The sequence below is a fragment of the Ranitomeya imitator genome, chromosome 2 (genome assembly GCF_032444005.1).
Source record: "Ranitomeya imitator isolate aRanImi1 chromosome 2, aRanImi1.pri, whole genome shotgun sequence".
In the NCBI taxonomy this organism is placed as follows: domain Eukaryota; kingdom Metazoa; phylum Chordata; class Amphibia; order Anura; family Dendrobatidae; genus Ranitomeya; species Ranitomeya imitator.
Window position 1 is genome coordinate 406,387,342 of NC_091283.1, and position 18,534 is coordinate 406,405,875.

The window sequence follows — 18,534 nt, forward strand, 5'->3', positions numbered from 1 at the left end:
CAGGTCGGATTGGCACAGACTTTCATGACGCATACGCAGTGTTACAGGTCGGGAAGGGGTTAAAGGAAAAAAGAAAATGTGAAAAAGCAAGAAAAAAAAGAACCAATGTGTCTGTTAGCAGAGCAAGGATGAGAACCTGTACAAAAAAAAAGCATCTAAAATAAAGTTTCAAGATGTCATTCGACCTGATGAGCAACTTCATCTGAAGGAAGTGATAGTGAAAAAAAAAGTGAATAAATTATTATTAATAAATATAATATACCTATTCCATTTGATCAATGTAATAAAACCATTTAAAATTACCGTATATACTCGTGTATAAGCCGACTTTCTCAGCACATGTTTTGGGCTGAAAAAGCCCCACTCGGCTTATACACAAGTCTATTGTTCCAGAAAGACGAAAGACGACAAGGGAGGGGGAGCGGCGGAGCATCGGGTTACAGAGGCAGCGGCTGTGGCTAAAGCCTGTGCCGCTGCTAAAGAGAATTGAATATTCATTTCTCTGTAATAGCGCACAGTGACACCCTCAGCCACCAGCACACATCCTACTTACCTTCCCTGTGCGCCCTCCCGTTCCGACGCCAGCAGGTTTTACGGCCGAGCGATCACCTGTCCCCGCTCATTAAGGTAATGAATATTCACGCCTCTCCACTCCCATAGGTGTGGAGTGAATATTCATTACCTGCATGAGCGGGGCCATGTGATCGCTCAGCAGGAAGAGCTGCTGCTGCCGGAACGAGATTCAGCGAGGGCACGCAGGCAAGGTAAGTAGAACGCTTTTTAAATTTTTTTTATTGGAGCCATGCATACAAAGATAGGGGTCAAGGAGCCAAGCATACAAGGACAGGACGGTAGAGCCATGTATACAAGGACAGCGACGGTGGAGTCATGAATACAAGGACAGGGACGGGGGAGCCATACCAGTATAGGAATGAGGGAAAAATGCCTACCCGGCTTATACTCGAGTCAATAAGTTTACCCAGTTTTTCGTGGCAAAATTAGGTGCCTCGGCTTATACTCGAGTCAACTTATACTCAAGTATATACGGTAAGAAGAATAAAAACCTTTCCCTCTGAAAAAAAAATCTTCATTAAAATTATATATAACAAATATTACAAAAGATTTTTTTGTATATAAACTGTGGTGTTTAAATCGATTTTTCTAACTGATCAGTTGTGGTATGAATAATATATTTATTTTATTATAATGAAGAAAAAAATTATATTCACCTTATTTTGATAAAGGAAAATTATAATTATAAGGACAATGAAAAGCATTAAAAATTATTGGGTGATAGGGAAGTGACTAAGTGTTGTAACATTACCGATTTATCTGGGAGACACGGAGTTAGGCCGGCGTCACACTAGCGAGTTTTACGGATGTATGAGAGGCGCAGAAAATACGCATTGCACACGGACCAATGATTTTCTATGGGGCATCTCCTATTTGCCGTGTTTTACGCATCCGTATTATACGGTCTTGTACGGGCGTGGAAATTCGCAGCATGCTGCGTTTGTCAGCGAATTGTGCAAAAAATCCGCCAATGAAAGTCAATGGGGGCAAGAAAAATACAGATTACACACGGACCAACAGTGTGACTAGCGAGAAATGCGGTGTTCTATAGAAAAGCCGGTAATTCAGTGTGGTGTACAGTAAAATCACACTGACAGGTTAGAATAGATCAAATTAATGTCTACACATAGTATAGGTGTGTGTATATATAGTATATAGTATATAGTGTCAGTATATATATATATGTATTTATATTTCATACAGCGCTAGATAGCAGTAAAGCCGGTAATTCAATTGCCGGCTTTTGCTATGTCCTTCCAAAACCCGACATGATATGAGACATGGTTTACATACAGTAAACAGTTTACATACAGTACAGTCACTACTAATGTTAGTAGTATGTATGCGCAAAATTTGGGGGCTCTAGCTGTTAAAATAAAGGGTTAAATTGCGGAAAAAACTGGTGTGGGCTCCTGCACAATTTTCTCCGCCAGAGTGGGAAAGCCAGTGACTGAGGGCAGATATTAATAGCCTAGAGAGGGACCATGGATATTGGCCCCCCCGGCTAAAAACATCTGCCCCCAGCCACCCCAGAAAACGGACAGCACTCTGTAAACGTTACCTCTGCATTTTCTGTATACATGTGGTCAATTCTGAGGAAGAATTAATTTTGTACTTCAAAACGCGTCGAATAAAGCACTACCTTTTCACTCATCATACCGAAGTATACATCTCAAGTTCATCTAGCAGCACGGAAGCCATCCACAAATATCCCTTTATTTGATGTCTAACGGTCAGACTGACCCGTGGATCCAATGCAGCTGATGCTCACATTCCATGCTTTTTCTATGGATACATCAATTTAATCTAATCTAAAGTAATACCTTATTGTGCATATCGGATAAGACCCTATTTGTGCCGATTTCTCCTACAGTTCCTTGATTAACAAGGGTCTATCACTTAATAAATTTGGTGAATTTCACTCTAAGGTAGTCTGGCGAGGATGAGGTCGTAGACCAACGGACAGCGAGCAGGATGAGGTCGCAGAATAAAGGATAGCAGGCAGGACGAGGTCGCAGGTCAACAGACTGTGAGCAGGACAAGGTAGCGGACCAACAGATGGTGAGGACGAAGTCGCGGACCCACAGACGTCGAGGAGGATGAGGTGGCGGACCAAGAGATGATGAGGAGGATGAAGTAGTGGACGGGTAGGACGAGGTCACAGACGGCAAGGTGGAAGAGGTCACGGACGGCGAAGAGGACGAGGTCGCGAACCAACAGATGGCAAGGAGAACAAGGTCATGGACAGATGGATGCAGAGGAGGATGAGGTCTTAAAGGGCTGCACTGGCACTGCTCACTTCTGCATTGAGTAGATGAGTGACGCCAAGCCAAGTGACTGCCAGGATACATGCACAGCTGCCAGGTATTATGCATGCCTACTAATTTAAAGAATATACCTCTCAAAGGGAAGTCATCACATATACTGACATATGATATACCAGGACTTTTTTTTTTTACTTTGGGCCTAAAAATTAACAGGCAGGTAGTTGCTAACAGACTTCCTGCCTGTTCTACCGAGCGCTGGCTCAGAGCTTCTCCACAACAGAGTTGCTCTGTCGACAGGGCATGACTTCCGATGTCATGCTGATTGACAGCCGACTCCCCGCAGTTAAGCAGCAAGGAGACGGTTGTCATACAGCATGACATTGGCAGCCTTACTCTGTCAACAGAGCAGAGTACAGAAGCTGCTGCCCTGTTGACGTGTGACCGTTCTGTACCGGCAAGGATCGGCGCTGGCCACATCAAGTAAGTAGTTATCAACTCATGCAAATTATAAAAAAAATAAAAGTAGTCCTGGGTGACCCCTTTAAGACTGGTATACAGAATGCCAAGGCTTAGCAAATTTTCCTCCACAATTTGTCAGCAAAAAAAGAATTTAAAAAATTTGGCCTGGTCACTAAGGGGTTTTTTTTAAACAAAACCCCGACTGAAGGCAGGAATGACATCAAAGATACGACAGGTGAATATAGTGAGAAAATGTGTACAACAAAAAAAAACATTAGTCTTACCAGGGTGATAAATGTCCCTACATACAGGTAGATTCCTTTATTGAATATAAACAAGGTCCCCAACATTATGACGAGGATGATAAAATACAAAGGCAAATCAACTGCAGCTTGGCCGACCCAGTAGGCGGACTGGTAGAGGCCGGACATCTTCAGCTGGGTGTAGGCTTTCACCTTATGAAGGAGAAGATATGTATTACCCATTGATCATGCAGCAAGTTTTCACTTACAAAGTGCAATAGTGTACACGTGCGTGGACAACCTGTGTATGCAATCATGTGCTTGCTGTGGGTGAATAGGAAGGTTATGTGCACAAGTCGCGGATTGGAGTGCGGATTTTTCCACACTGTTTTTGCAAAATTGTTTTTTCTGCGGATTCCACCTGCGGTTTTACACCTGCGGATTTCACCTGCGGATTCCTATTGAGGAGCAGGTGTAAACCGCTGTGGAATCCGCACAAAGAATTGACATGCTGCGGAAAAAAAACCCTGCTGTGTTTTTTTCTGCAGCATGTGCACTGCGGATTTTGTTTTCCATAGGTTTACATGGTACTGTACACTGCATGGAAAACTGCTGCGGATCCGCAGCACCAAACAAGCTGCCGATCCGCAGCAAAATCCGCAACGTGTGCACATAGCCGAACAGTCAAATGTATTTCCAGAGGCTTCAATCCTGTCCTGTCCTACAAATGGAAAGCAACAATTCCCGAGTACGCCCCAAGAAGAATTCTCACCTTATGGTTGTATGCGTTTTCCATTGCAAAATAAGGAAGCATGCCGGCGGCAATAATCCCCAGGTAAATGACCAGGAAATATAGAGTGGTTTTAAATGTTATCTCCAAATATTCCTGTAGGTATAAACATGGGGTAAGAAAATTACTCATATCCTTAGACTATGGCTCTTACACAGGCTCGGTCTGGCTCACAGGATAAGGCCGGGATCACACACAGCGAGATACGGCCGAGTCTCGCAGGTTAAAACCAAGCTCTGGCACCGGCACTCCGGAGCGTGCGGCCGCATAGCGACACATGGAGCTGCACGCTCCGCTCCGGAGTGCCGGTGCCAGAGCTGGGTTTTAACCTGCGAGACTCGGCCGTATCTCGCGTATGTGTGATCCCGGACTAACAGGAGAATCCTCCGGTAGGTCCCCGTTAAGGAGTGCTAATGAGTAGTGCTATTACATTGGATTTACAATTTGCAGAAAAAGGGATCATCTAATCATTCATTAAACAAGCTTACCAAGTCAATATTACAAAAAAGAAAAGGTAAATTTGTATATGAGGGTCAGGTTATTTTGGATGTGGGCCCAAAGAATCTATTACTGGTGGGCCTTTGCCAATACAGTCGTACACTGCTCTTTCATGCAGCAGTGTATTTAGCCCCTATATAACCGATGAGTTTTATTTATTTTTTTTACATTTTTGTTTCGCTTTCCTTTCCTTCCAAGATCCATAACTTTTTTATATTTCCGTTGACAAAGCTGTTTATTTTATTATTTTTTTTAATTTGAGGGATGAGTTGCAGTTTTGAATTACATCATTCATTTTGCCATGTAATGTGCTGGAAAAAAAGGAAAAAAAACCCAAGTGTTGTGAAATGGCGAAACCCATCCCCCCACAATTCTGAAGCTGATCTTTGCATTTTGTTTCCCTGTTTGCTAAAAGTTGCCTGGTGACAAAATTATCCACATCACTAAGACTACAGCGATAGGTTTATTTTAAGTAGTGAAAAAACAATTTCTGAGACCAATAATTTTTTAAAGTAGTGAATTTTTTTCTTTTTTTCTTCTGAGATCAATTTTTTTTATCAATGGAGCTGTGAGAGCAGATTGTCTTTTTTGTGGCAATCTGTTGATTTTATTTACCGTTTTGGGGTACATAAACTGTAGTGTATTGATCCATTTTCTTGGCAAATTTTTATGGGAATTGCATTGACAAAAAAGCAATTTGGGAATTTAATTATTTTTACGTTACACTGTTTAACATATGAGTTAAATTATTGATTGGACTGTTTTGAACAGCTGACATGTGCCCGCAATAGCCACGGGTGGAATCGCGATCCACCTGTGGCTATTAACCAGTTAAATGCGTCGTCAAACGCTGACAGCGACATTTAACAAGTGCTTCCAGCAATCACGACGAAAATACGCACAACGGTGACCCCCATCATGTGATCGCGGGTCACAGGTGTGTTGGCATGACGACTTGAGGTCTCCTGGAGACCTCTATGGTTGTCAGTGCCAGCTTGCCGTGAGCACCATCCAGTGGTCGGCAATCATAGCAAGTAAGTAAATCTGCTATATAGAGGTGATCTGAGCATCGCCTCTATGCAGCAGAGCTGATCGGATTGTGGCAGCTTCTAGTCTCCTATGGAGACTTTTGAAGCATGCCAAAAGTAAAAAAAAATGTTTTTAAAAATATTAAAAAAATAAAAATATCTAAAAGTTCATATCACCCCTCTTTTGCCCCATTCAAGATAAAACAATAACAAAAAATCAAACATACACATATTTAGTATCACCATGTTCAGAATCGCCCGATCTATCAATAAAAAAGGATTAACATGATCGGTAAACAGCGTAGCAAGAGAAAAAGTCAAAATGCCAGAATTACATTTTTTTGGTTGCCGCGACATTAAAATGCTATAACGGGCGATCAAAAGATTGTATCTGCACCAAAATGGTATAATTAAAATCGTCTGCTCGGCACGTAAAAAATAAGCCCTCACCCAGCTTGAGATCACGAAAACAGGGATCCTTTTCTCCGAGCCACTAATTGGGGGACACAGGACTATGGGTGTTATGCTGCTGCCACTAGGAGGACACGAAGTAAACACAAATAGATCAGCCCCTCCTCTGCAGTATACACCCATATGCTGACTCCAGATGAACCAGTTCAGTGAAAAAAACAGTAGGAGAACGTGAACATCATATGAAGGTACATAACGTCAATCCAAAGAAAATACTCAAACCTTCAGGCTAACAGGGTGGGTGCTGTGTCCACCAATGAGTGGCTCGGAGAAAAGAATTTTACGGTGAGTACACAAAAATCCCTGCTTCTCCTTCGCCTCATTGGGGGACACGGGACCATGGAATGTCCTAAAGCAGTCCCTGGGTGGGGAACCAACAGAACAAACCAAACCCCACGTACCATGTATGCAGACTGGACCAAGTCACAGCCTTGCAAACCTGTTCTGCAGCCGCCTGGTGCCGAATGTCCAAAGAAGCCCCCACCGACTCAGTGGAGTGTGCCTTAATCCCCACTGGGACAGGCTGGCTCCTGAGACGGTAAGACTCTTGAACAGCTGAGCGAATCAACCTGGCTATTGTGGACTTTGAAGCGGCGAGTCCCTTCCTGTGACCCTCAGGAAGAACGAACATGGCGTCCAACTTAAAGAAGGACGCCGTCCGTGAGACGTACTGTCTGAAAGCTCTCACCAGATCCAGAGTGTGAAGAGCCCGCTCGACACAGTGTACTGGTGCTGGGCAAAATGAGGGCATGACAATGTCCTCGATAAGGTGAAAGGAGGAAACCACCTTGGTCAAGAAGGATGGGGATGGCCTGAGAACCACCTTGTCCTGGTGGAAAATCAGGAAAGGAGCTCGACAGGACAAGGCGACTAGCTCCGAAACCCGCCTAATTGATGTAACCGCGACAAGAAAGGCCACCTTGGGTCAGAGAGATGTCCTGCAGAGGCTCGAAAGGAGACTCATGTAGAACCTCCAGGACCAAATTACGGTCCCAGGCATCTATCGGCGGTCTATAGGGGGGCACCACATGGCGAACCCCATGAATGAATGTCCTTACCTGCGGCTTTGAAGCGATCCTGCGCTGGAACAAAACAGATAAGGCAGAGATCTGGCCTTTGAGAGAGCTGAGCGCTAGGCCTGATTCCAAACCGGTCTGAAGGAATTCTAAGATGGTGAGAATGGAGAAGACGAGAGGAGGGCCAGTGAACGTCGACGACGAGCTGTATCAGCTTCACGTACCATGCCCGGCGTGGCCAGTCCGGGGCGACTAGGACCACTGGAACACCTTTCGCCTTGATCTTCCTGATGAATAGGTACGGAATCTGAAACTGATGCCACGGAAGAACCAGTGCATCTGCCCCAATAGCTTCTGGATCCCGAGACTGAGCTATGAACTCGGGCACCTTGGTGTTTAACCTTAAGGCCATCAGATCCACGTCCGGAGTCCCCCAGCGATGACAAATCTGTTGGAAGACTTCCGAAAGAAGTGCCCACTCTCCCGAGGCGAGACCCTGATGGCTGAGGAAGTCTGCCACACAGTTTTCCACGCCCGGAATGTGTACTGCTGAGATGACCGAGTGGTTCCTCTCGGCCCAGCGGAGAATGTGTTCGTTCCACCTCACACATTGCCGCCCTGCTGAGGGTGCCCCCTAAAAAGGATGTCTCCTGAGCTGGGACTGGAGATTTGTTTAAGTTAGTTCAACTAGCACAGACGAGAAAGTGTATCCAACGTGATACGGATGCACTCCGTGCAGGCTTGGAAAGACGGGCCCTTGATCAGGAGGTCGTCTAGCTATGGCAGAACGACCATTCCCGAAAGTGCAGAATGGACATGACGGCCACCATGACCTTTGTGAACACTCTGGGGGCGGTGATGAGTTCGAAGGGCAATGCTGTGAACTGGAAGTGTTCAACGCGGACTGCGAAGCGTAGGAACTTTTGGTGATGGGGAAAAAAAAAATAAAAAAAATCGGGATATGAAGATAAGCATCACTGATGTCGATGGATGCTAAAAACTCCCCCTTTTCCATCGTGGTGACGATGGAACGGAGGGACTCTATCCTGAAATGCCGAACCCTGACACACTTGTTTAGGAGTTTCAGGTCCAGAATGGGCCGCACCGTTCCGTCCTTCTTCGGAACCACAAATAAATTCAAGTAGAATTACTCGAACCTCTCGTTTTCTGGGACCGGAACAATGACTCCAGTTTAGTGTAGCGAATAGATGGCTCGGTAAAAAGACCGGGCATGCGCCTCTGTTTTGTGGGGGTGGGGGTATGGGCGAGAGGGGAAGAACCGTGCCATGGGGCAGGAAGAAAATTCTATTTTGTATCCGGAGGACACAGGTCCTTGACTCATTCGTCGTGAACGACGGAGAGCCAGACGTGACGAAACAGAAGTAGGCGACCGCCTACTCTTCTGGTGTCTACCGGGTAATGCCACGAGTCATTGCGCCGAGAATCTATGGGACCTGGATTCCTTAGATCTAGATTGCTTTGGTTGGCTCTTCCAGGACAGATTGGTCCTATAAGAGACCTGGGGACCTTTGTCGCCACGGTGGAAGCGCCCCGATCTGGAAGAGGTGGTCGTAGTGGACCAACTGGGATTGTCGCAAAAGGACCGGAACCATGTCTATCGCCTAGTTTTCTGCTGTGGGAGGAATTTACTCTTTCCTCCTGTAGTGTCGGAGATAAGCTGATCCAGCTTCTCTCCAAATAGACGCCCGCTCTGGTAAGGCAGAGACATTAAGGACTTTTTGGAAGCAGAGTCTGCCTTCCATTCACTGAGCCACAGTGCCCGTCTGATGGTGTTTGAGGCTGTAAGTGCAGCACAGGTAGCCGTGTACAGAGAAGCATGTACCAGACACTGTAGTTCCCGGCCAGATAGATCTGATTGGCCAGATCTGCAGCCTCCTGGGAAAGGATACTACCTTGAAGGGTTCTGGTCAGGGTATCTGCACAAGAGACCACAGCTTTAGCTACCCACGTAGCGGCAAATGAAGGAGAGAATGCCAAGCCCGAGGCTTCAAAAACTGAGCGGGCAAGGTTCTCTATCAAACGGTCTGTGGGGTCTCTAATGGAGGAACCATCTGGTAAGGACAGGAGGTTTTTGGTGGCCAGGCGGGATACAGGTGGATCAACTGGAGGGGATTTGTCCCATTCCTTCTGCAGATCCGATGAAAAAGGGTATCTCGCCTCCAGAGGTTTCTGACCTGTGAAGCGCTTGTCTGGAGGCTCCCTATGCCGCCGAACTATGTCCTGAAACTCAGGATGTTGGAAAAAACCCTATGAGGGTGTTTGGTCCTCTTGAAGGACACAACATGATCCAGGGCAGAATTAGAGTTCTCATCAACTTTTAAAGTCTGGTTGACGGCCTCAATGAGACTGTCCACCGTCGCCTGATAATCCGGCGAGGGACACGTCAGACTCGTACTCAGAGTCCTGGTCGCTGCAAACCCCGGGTGATGGGGAACGAGAAACGGAACTCACGGATGCTGAGGCACGAGAGGGCCCGAGAGACGTGCTATGGGTCCGTTTTCTAGAAGCCTGTATATTCATTGAATGAGAACGGCCCCTGCTAGCCGACGATTCCCGTGAGGTAGAGGAACCCTCTAAGACAGGCCAATGAATGCCCAGACCCATGGAGGGATCGTGGAGGGACTCAATCGCTTTGGCTAGTGAGGCCATGGACTGCGACAGTGATGAAGCTCACTCAGGGGGACTAGGTACACTCGGTTCGGTAGCGGCGGAGGGCTCCTGAGCGCATTCGGGATCACAGGCCTTGCAGAGTGGTGAACTCTGTCCCTGTGGCAACGCAGTCTGGCAGGTGGTACATGAGGTGAAAAACACAGTATGTGTTTTGTTAACCTTCCTGGAAGTATTGGAGAGAGACATGATGTACCCCAATATGTCCCTGCTACTGTCAATATGCCCCAATAGAGAAGGATGGCTAAGGAACCCCGGTGAATACTGCAGAGAAGGGCCAAAATGTCCCTGATTCTGGGTATCACAGCTCTTACCCAGGTCCTGTGGCCTAGACAAGGCCAAAGCCAGAACCTAATTTTGTAGGTGCCGGCCGGAGCACGCTGGAATCGCCCTGGGGAATGTGCGCGCTACAGGAGCCCTCCTGCCGATAGAGACCTGGGACCCCACTTACTCGTGGAGCTGTGGAGAAACCGCCGGAGGAATATGCAGGGCCCGGCTTCTCTGCTACAGGTCAGCTGCTGTAGCGTGGACGGTGCAGGGAGCCCACTATCCATCATCCCTTTGACAGGTAGGTGGAGAGGGACCGTCTGCCTCCTTCCATCACCGCTGGTTTTCAGTGGTGATGCAGTGGGGGCTGCATGGACTCCAGTAAGTGCCTCTGGACATCCTAGGGGTTAACTCCTCTAGGATGGGACAGGGCTGGTGGTCCAGCTTTAAAAAACCTGGCTGCAGAAGGGGGTACGTGGAGGCAACACTCGATGTTCCTGTCTGTTGTTAGTGCGGGGAGAGCGGTGCCCTGAAGGGACCTTTCGCCTCTAAAAAAAAGCTCAGGCATGCCATAGTCAGTCTGTGAAGGAGGGGGTACGTGGAGGTGACACTCCACGTTCACGCCTGTTGATGGTTTGGGGAGATCAAAACCCTGAAGGGATCCGTCACTCCTTGTAATCATTGAGAAAAATTTAAGAATAAAAATGAAAAATAAAAATAAAAAAGTGTTGTCTGAATATCAGACCCATGTGCCTCCTACAGACACTAAGCATGAACTGGTTAGGCTGGAGCCAGCGTGTGGGTGTATACTGCAGAGGAGGGGCTAATCTTTTTGTGGTTACTTAGTGTCCTCCTAGTGGCATCAGTATAACACCTATGGTCCTGCATCCCCCAATGAGGCGAAGAAGAAAAGGGAGACGCTATGGGTATCGGAAAATGGCGCAATTTTATTTATTTTTTTAACAAAGTTTGGATTTTTTTTTCACCACTTAGATAAAAAAGAACCTAGACATGTTTGGAGTCTATGAACTCGTAATGACCTGGAAAATCATAATGGCAGGTCAGTTTTAGCATTTAGTTAACCTAGTAAAAAAAAAGTCAACATATAACCCTGACCCATTACCCTATCCAAGGGGTGGGTAACACCCTACTCAATCAATAAACATACTGATCAGCTAACCAGTTATTAAACTGCACGCTAAATCAAGGAGTGTTTAGATTTTTTTTTATAAAAAGTTAAAGCTTTATTAAACAAACAAATACAGAAAATACAAAATATAAAAGCAATGCCTCAAAACCATAAGTCAAATGGCAGGTAGGCGTAGGACAGGTATAAATACTAGCAGGGGAGCAATAGATAAAAAATAACCATTCCTGAAAAGAGAGGAAGGAGGAAGGAGGAAGCTATCGCGAAACGCGCGTCGGGGTTTGGCAGGAATCGGCGTGCCACGTGGATGTTCAGCGGGGAGCACCGCATTCCAGGGGTAATATGTACCATTGGGTTTCTTTATCCTGTGCACTGTTACGTACATGTACATGCAGGGTGTGATATGCATAAACATCAAGTCGGTCTAGATTGGTAGGTGGACGATCTGTGGTGGACGTTCTGTTGTGCTACACCCTATATAATATGCATAACCTGACCGATATTGAATGTGGTTCAAGTTGCTTAAAAGGTGCACTTTGGTCTTTGTATGATAGTATTGTTTCTGTTTAATATATGATTTAACTTTTTGACTTAATACAATGAAGCCGTAATATTATACACAATAGTTGTTGCTACTATGTTACATCAACTATTTCCCATTTGACTAAATTTCAATTAGTGTGCCTTTTTTTAGATTCATGCAACTGACCCCAACATTCTAATGAGCATGTGCGCAAATTGAAAAACCTGTATATAATCGAAACTTTGGATCTCTTGTATTGTAGCAACTGGTAATTTTATAACGGGTGTGTGCATGAAATAGACTATATTTTCAAAGTGCATAGATTTGACAGCACCTTATGTTGCACATAACGGGATTTGCCTGGTTTTTTTGAACAACGGAGCATGCGGTTTGAGCTTGATTTGGATAGCTATATACAACTATTTGAGAAGTATTTTCTCAGCATGCTCTGTTGCTCAAGAGGATTTGATCTTTTCAGGAATGGTTATTTTTTATCTATTGCTCCCCTGCTAGTATTTATACCTGTCCTACGCCTACCTGCCATTTGACTTATGGTTTTGAGGCATTGCTTTTATATTTTGTATTTTCTGTATTTGTTTGTTTAATAAAGCTTTAACTTTTTATAAAAAAAATCTAAACACTCCTTGATTTAGCGTGCAGTTTAATAACTGGTTAGCTGATCAGTATGTTTACTAGTAAAAAAAAGCCAGACAAAAAACAATTTTTTTGCAATTTCACTGCACTTGTAATTTTTTTCCTGTTTTCTAGTACACGACATGGTAAAACCAATGGTGTTGTTCAAAATTACAACTCGTCCCGGAAAAAAAAACCCTCACATGGCCATATTGATGGAAAAATAAAAAAGTTATGGCTCTGGAAAGAAGGGGAGCGAAAAACAGAAACGCAAAACCGAAAAAAGCTCCTGCGGTTAAAAGACTCAAAAAATCAATTTCTTAGATAACATGTCTCTATGAAGACATCAGTCAGATTCTCTGTTTTTTTGGTTGAGTTTTTTTTTGCCAGAGCTGCTGCAAAGCGCAACAACATACATCATTGGCAGGACAACTTGAAATCCTTTGCCTTAATCCTATAATAATGTAACTTTTTGGGGTCACTTTGGTTCTGGGAAATTTTTGGTGTTTTTTCTGAGATTGGTGGTAGAATTGAGAAAAATGATCACAGGGCAGTGCTATAGAAACCATGTCGGTAGTCTGTGTTTGCTGGACTAGCACTCGGCAAATCTTATACAGGTCCTTCTCAAAAAATTAGCATATAGTGTTAAATTTCATTATTTACCATAATGTAATGATTACAATTAAACTTTCATATATTATAGATTCATTATCCACCAACTGAAATTTGTCAGGTCTTTTATTGTTTTAATACTGATGATTTTGGCATACAACTCCTGATAACCCAAAAAACCTGTCTCAATAAATTAGCATATCAAGAAAAGGTTCTCTAAACGACCTATTACCCTAATCTTCTGAATCAACTAATTAACTCTAAACACATGCAAAAGATACCTGAGGCTTTTATAAACTCCCTGCCTGGTTCATTACTCAAAACCCCCATCATGGGTAAAGATACCGTCACACTAAGCGACGCTGCAGCGATACCGACAACGATCCGGATCGCTGCAGCGTCGCTGTTTGGTCGCTGGAGAGCTGTCACACAGACAGCTCTCCAGCGACCAACGATCCCGAGGTCCCCGGTAACCAGGGTAAACATCGGGTAACTAAGCGCAGGGCCGCGCTTAGTAACCCGATGTTTACCCTGGTTACCAGCGTAAAAAAACAAACAGTACATACTTACATTCAGCTGTCTGTCCCTTGCCGTCTGGTTCCTGCACTGACTGCTGGCCGTAAAGTGAAAGTGAAAGCACAGCACAGCGGTGAGTCACACAGCGGTGACTCACCGCTGTGGCTGTGCTCTGCTTTCACTTTACGGCCAGCAGTCATTGCAGGAACCAGACGGCAAGGGACAGACAGCTGAATGTAAGTATGTACTGTTTGTTTTTTTACGCTGGTAACCAGGGTAAACATCGGGTTACTAAGCGCGGCCCTGCGCTTAGTTACCCGATGTTTACCCTGGTTACCAGCAAAGACATCGCTGAATCGGTGTCACACACGCCGATTCAGCGATGTCTACGGGGAGTCCAGCGACGAAATAAAGTTCTGGACTTTCTTCCCCGACCAGCGATCTCCCAGCAGGGGCCTGATCGCTGCTGCCTGTCACACTGGACGATATCGCTAGCGAGGACGCTGCAACGTCACGGATCGCTAGCGATATCGTCTAGTGTGACAGTACCTTAAGACTAGCGACCTGACAGATGTCAAGAAGGCCATCATTGACACCCTCAAGCAAGAGGGTAAGGCCCAGAAAGAAATTTCTCAACAAATAGGCTGTTCCCAGAGTGCTGTATCAAGGCACCTCAATGGTAAGTCTGTTGGAAGGAAACAATGTGGCAGAAAACGCTGTACAACGAGAAGAGGAGACCGGAACCTGAGGAAGATTGTGGAGAAGGACCGATTCCAGACCTTGGGGAACCTGAGGAAGCAGTGGACTGAGTCTGGTGTGGAAACATCCAGAGCCACCGTGCACAGGCGTGTGCAGGAAATGGGCTACAGGTGCCGCATTCCCCAGGTAAAGACACTTTTGAACCATAAACAGCGGCAGAGGCGCCTGACCTGGGCTACAGAGAAGCAGCACTGGACTGTTGCTAAGTGGTCCCAAGTACTTTTTTCTGATGAAAGCAAATTTTGCATGTCATTCGGAAATCAAGGTGCCAGAGTCTGGAGGAAGACTGGGGAGAAGGAAATGCCAAAATGCCTGAAGTCCAGTGTCAAGTACCCACAGTCAGTGATGGTGTGGGGTGCCATGTCAGCTGCTGGTGTTGGTCCACTGTGTTTCATCAAGGGCAGGGTCAATGCAGCTAGCTATCAGGAGATTTTGGAGCACTTCATGCTTCCATCGGCTGAAATGCTTTATGGAGATGAAGATTTCATTTTTCAGCACGACCTGGCACCTGCTCACAGTGCCAAAACCACTGGTAAATGGTTTACTGACCATGGTATTACTGTGCTCAATTGGCCTGCCAACTCTCCTGACCTGAACCCCATAGAGAATCTGTGGGATATTGTGAAGAGAAAGTTGAGAGACGCAAGACCCAACACTCTGGATGAGCTTAAGGCCGCTATTGAAGCATCCTGGGCCTCCATAACATCTCAGCAGTGTCACAGGCTGATTGCCTCCATGCCACGCCGCATTGAAGCAGTCATTTCTGCCAAAGGATTCCCGACCAAGTATTGAGTGCATAACTGAACATTATTATTTGATGGTTTTTTTGTTTGTTATTAAAAAACACTTTTATTTGATTGGATGGGTGAAATATGCTAATTTATTGAGACAGGTTTTTTGGGTTATCAGGAGTTGTATGCCAAAATCATCAGTATTAAAACAATAAAAGACCTGACAAATTTCAGTTGGTGGATAAGGAATCTATAATATATGAAAGTTTAATTGTAATCATTACATTATGGTAAATAATGAAATTTAACACTATATGCTAATTTTTTGAGAAGGACCTGTATCTACCAGGATCCCTGTTGCTTTTTCTCATTGGTAGGCACAGCACAAAGTACTAATGTAAAAAGCTCTCTGTATCCTGACTTACGCTTGATTTGTGTCCCCCTGGAAGTGTGCAAGTGAATTGTACATCTGGATGCAGAGAGCCTTTTGGGCTGGCACTTTATATTTATTATCCCCCTTGGAGAAGCACAAGCGAAGCATAAATTAGCATGCAGAGAGGCTTTTGGATTGGTACATTAAATGTATTGATTATTCCCCTGGAAAGAGCGCAAGTGAAATGTATGTAAGGATGAAAAAAGCCTTTTGGATTGAGACTTTAAAGATTATTTCCTCGGAAAAAAGAGCAAGAGAAACATATGTTGGGAAGCAGAAACCCTTTGTATGGGTACTTTATAGATTATTCCCCTTGACGAAGCGCGAGCGAAATAGCTTTTAAATTTATTGATATTTGCATTTGTCACTTTGGTACTTTCTTGTCGATTTATTTTATGCATTTAGCTATTGTTTTGGCTGTGATACATGACCAAGGTATTACTCTAACATTCTACACCATATGTACTATGTTCCGTTCATCTTCGGTTTTGTGTCAATGAGTTTTCCCACCATTACAAGTGTTATACGTGTTTCATACTATTTTTTTATGACACTTTAGTTAATAAAATTACTATATATTTATGGTATCTACTTTTTCGGTGTAGATATTTGAGATAGATTGGGTATGTAACATTAACCATGACTGATCCATTTTTTTTCTTTTCTTGTAGATTTCCAAAAAATACTTGTAAAAAAAAATGTATGAAATTCATCAGGACACAATAAGCATGAGTGTGAAAGAGGCCTGATATGGCCTCACCACTTACCTGTGGGAAGGGACTGCTCCACACCTGGATGCTTTCATTCACGTGCAGCTGCCGTAGCAGAGTGTTACTGATGGTGTTAATGAGGACGGGCAGAGAGTGCACCATGCTGCTATTAAATATGGCTTTGTATGTGAAGTACTAGAAGAAACACAAGGTGAGGGGGCAGTGACAAGCGTCAAGATGGAAGTTTGTACACACATATAGTACAAGGTGTAGCTATATCTGACCTAGGGATATAAAATCTTATGTCCAAAGCTCAACTCTGCTCAATCCTTACACCATTATACCTTTCCTGATCTGGAGACGTCGAGGGCCCCATTGTGTGGCGCAACGGAAATATAATCGCTTCCGTTCATCATATCCACTTTTATCTTCTGGCTCCTCAGGGCCTCTATTAAGTCGTCTATATTGTCACCTATGGTGGAAATATATAGGTATAAGCATATATGCTAGAGACCAACACAATGTCAATGACCAATGTGGCCACTATTACGGCAATAAATCAGTCATAGTCAATCGCACCATTAACCAGTTAGTCAACTAGTCTCATTTTACTTAACCCTTTAATGGGCATTTTCAACTTAAAACGTAATGGCACAATTAATAGGAAATGCCATCCCTTTACTGTAAGTGGGGTCCAAACTCAAGAACCCTAAAGATCTTAAGGGGGTGCCAAGCTGATGTAGTCTTGAATCCGCTTGTAGCTGTGCACTAACTTGCTAAGATACACCATTTCTTAAGGAATGTGAAACCCACTAATCCTGGGAATGCCGCAGCTCTGCAGCCTTACACTAATCTCTGAGCCATATTACCAAATCATTTTTATCGCACAATGAACGCCATAGAAATAAAACCCTCAAAATAATGATGGAATTGTGTTTTGTTTGTTTTTTTTCACGGCACTTGGATTCTTTTTTAGGTTTCCAACTACATTTTATGGTAAAATGAATGAAGTCATACAAAACTACAACTGGTCCATCCCCAAAACAAAAGCCATTGGAAAAGTATAAAAAAAAGAGAAAAAAGTATGGCTCTTGGGAAGAAAAGGGCAAAAAAGATACTACAAAAAGCACAATAATGGAAAGTGACCCGAACATGAAGGAGTTAAGCAGAAACAGTACTAAATTTGCATTACAATCCCTTTATTCTCAGATTTCAGTGTTGGCCCGAGGTTGGACCCTAATCCTCTGTGCCTAATACAATTGAAGCCCATGTCACCTGTAAAAAACAGAAAATAATAAACAACCATTATACTCACCTTTACACCTAATCCACTGATGCCCATGTCCCCTGGAAAAGAAGAAAAATAATAAACAACCATATCCCTCACCTGTCCGATGTGAAGACAATCCATACTGTCCCACGACGATCTGGATGATTTAGATAGCGGTCACATCCCTGTTAGCCGGAACACATTAACCAGAGTGTAATCGATCCCGCAGTGTGTAGCGCTGAGCTGACGTGAGAAAGTTCACCGTAGTTCAAAGCTGATAAACCCTGGTGACCTCACTTATGGCACTGCTTGCTGTTTGTTAAAGTTCTCAAGAAGCAAGCGGTGCCATAGGTGAGGTTACTGGGGTTCATCAGCTTTGAACTCCGGTGAACTTTCTCACGGAAGCTCAGCGCTAAACACTGCAGGAGTTGACAGGGAGAGCAGTCACATCAAATTATCCAGACTGTCATGGATTGGACAGGTGAGGGATAGGGTTGTTTATTATCTTTCTTCTTTTTCTAAGGGACATGAGCCTTGGTGGATTAGGCGTAGAGGTGAGTATTATGGTTGTTTATTATTTTCTGTTTTTTACAGGTGACATGGGCTTTAATGCATTAGGCATAAAGATGAGTATACATGTGCATTTATTTCAAATAAAGGAGACTGTGTCATTATTTCAAATAAAGGATTTTATTCTGGCTGTGTCTTTTATTAAAATCATACTATGGGGTTAGTAATGGGGACGTCGCCTCTCCATTCCTAACCTGTGGGCTTGATGTCAGCAGCCATAAAACAGCTGACATGAACCCCACAATTATTACCCCACTTGCCACCGCACTATGGCAGGTGGGAAGAGCCGTGCAAAGCGCCACAATTGGCGCATCTAATAGATGCGCCTTTT

At 44.4% G+C, this 18,534-nt stretch overlaps 1 protein-coding gene across 1 annotated transcript in view; it reads right to left on the reverse strand.

The window, feature by feature from the left end:
• Nucleotides 1-18,534, reverse strand: part of ABCA5 (ATP binding cassette subfamily A member 5) — a 240,305-nt gene that overhangs the window by 45,404 nt on the left and 176,367 nt on the right. Inside the window, exons 21-24 of the mRNA XM_069750700.1 lie at nt 16,708-16,835; nt 16,421-16,558; nt 4,314-4,427; nt 3,584-3,754 (exon numbers count right to left, since the gene is read on the reverse strand). Coding sequence (XP_069606801.1) covers nt 3,584-3,754; nt 4,314-4,427; nt 16,421-16,558; nt 16,708-16,835 — 551 coding nt within the window. The remainder of the gene's footprint in view (nt 1-3,583; nt 3,755-4,313; nt 4,428-16,420; nt 16,559-16,707; nt 16,836-18,534) is intronic.